We start from the raw sequence: 1750 nt of genomic DNA on the forward strand, positions 1-1750 counted from the left end.
GTTATCACGCGGTATCACGATGAAAATGCAATCCCATGTGTCCTACCCGTAAGTCTAAATGCATTTAGGAAAAATGGCATTTAAATTATAATTTTGCTACAGTTTTTGCTTGGACATGTTAAACATATCTAATCAATTTGGGTAATAACAATTTCATTTTAATTTTGCAACTTATAAAGCTTTAAAATATGTTTTTAATTTACATATTAAAACTAGTGTAGAAAATGGCAAATGTAAATTATATAATTGAATTTTCATTTTCATTTTGCACTAAATGTTGCACATATGTATGGGAAAATGTACATTTAAATACAGAAATACATTGCCATTTTACATATTGCATTGTCATTTTGCATATTACATTTCAAAATGAATTTTGCTACCCATATGCTTCCATATATCAGTTCCCTTTAACTGCATTTGAAAATCAGAATATGAGCAAATATCGTATCGGATTATTCATGGGCGTGTAAACACAGTCATGCTTCCATAGTATAGTAAGTACGTGTAGTTAATTAATATTACTCAGTACTTAAATGTATAATTACACTGTAACAAGGACACCTTAAAATAAAGTGTAACCATAATAATTAATTAAATAACAATATTTTCATTATATTTGAAAATAATATTGTCATGAAAAATTTGAAAAACGGGACATCCATATTTTTGTCCTTTAAGAAAACATGGGCACATTATGTGTCAATGACTCATATTCATAGTTATGTGTGCCACTGTCTCTATGTTGAAAATATGCTTGTTCCTTATTTGTAAGTCACTTTAAAAGCGTCTGTTTAATGAATAAATGTAAATGTAAATGTCTGCCCTAAAGAGATGTTATGCAGTGTATTAAAGCCAGAACTAGAATGTGTTGTGTTCATGCAGCAATGTCCATCTGTTAAATTATTTAGCATACTTTTAGTTCAGGGATCTTCCTTCATAGACGTCTGCAGTATTTCTCTCTCTCCATACTATATGCTGTGCTTCACAGTAGTGCTATACACCGAGCATGAAAAATGACAGAATTATCCTCCTGGCAGCTGCACCTTGTAGAGAAAGAGAAAAAAAAGTCTCAGATGGTGCTAACATATGGCTAAAGCTTGAGTATATAATTTTACTGATCCTCACTTTGACATGTTAGCACGTGGGGAGATCTGGAACAGGAGGATATGTCTGTGGACGGTAGTACTGCGGCCCACTGATGTGTACATGAAATGTGAATGAAATGCGTCTCTCCTCAGGTGAGATGGAGGAGTTGGAGGCTCAGTGGCTGACTGGGATCTGCCACAATGAGAAGAACGAGGTAATGAGCAGCCAGCTGGATGTGGACAACATGGCTGGAGTGTTCTACATGCTGGCGACCGCCATGGGTCTCAGCCTCATTACCTTTGTCTGGGAGCACCTGTTCTACTGGAGACTCAGATACTGCTTCACTGGTGTCTGCTCGGGCAAACCAGGCCTGCTCTTCACCATCAGCAGGGTAAGGCTTCCGTTCAGACAATCATCCGTACCTGGACATAAAATGTGGGGAGGACTCCCTGTTACATGTATAAAATGTATTTAGTGCAATCTAAGCCGGGTATGTAATCATATGTGACCCTGGACCACAAAACCAGTCATAAGGGTCAATTTTTCAAAATTGAGATTTATACATCATCTGAAAGCTGAATAAATAAGCTTTCCATTTATGTATGGTTTGTTAGGATAAGACAATATTTGGCCGAGATACAACTATTTGAAAATCTGGAAT

At 36.1% G+C, this 1750-nt stretch overlaps 1 protein-coding gene across 1 annotated transcript in view; it reads left to right on the top strand.

Annotated features, from left to right (window-relative positions):
• LOC107733867 (glutamate receptor ionotropic, NMDA 2A-like) overlaps positions 1–1750 on the top strand; it is a 41640-nt gene that overhangs the window by 33582 nt on the left and 6308 nt on the right. The window contains exon 9 of the mRNA XM_016545696.1: positions 1242–1480. Coding sequence (XP_016401182.1) covers positions 1242–1480 — 239 coding nt within the window. The remainder of the gene's footprint in view (positions 1–1241; positions 1481–1750) is intronic.

Source organism: Sinocyclocheilus rhinocerous, unplaced genomic scaffold (assembly GCF_001515625.1).
Source record: "Sinocyclocheilus rhinocerous isolate Xijiao unplaced genomic scaffold, SAMN03320098_v1.1 scaffold189, whole genome shotgun sequence".
In the NCBI taxonomy this organism is placed as follows: domain Eukaryota; kingdom Metazoa; phylum Chordata; class Actinopteri; order Cypriniformes; family Cyprinidae; genus Sinocyclocheilus; species Sinocyclocheilus rhinocerous.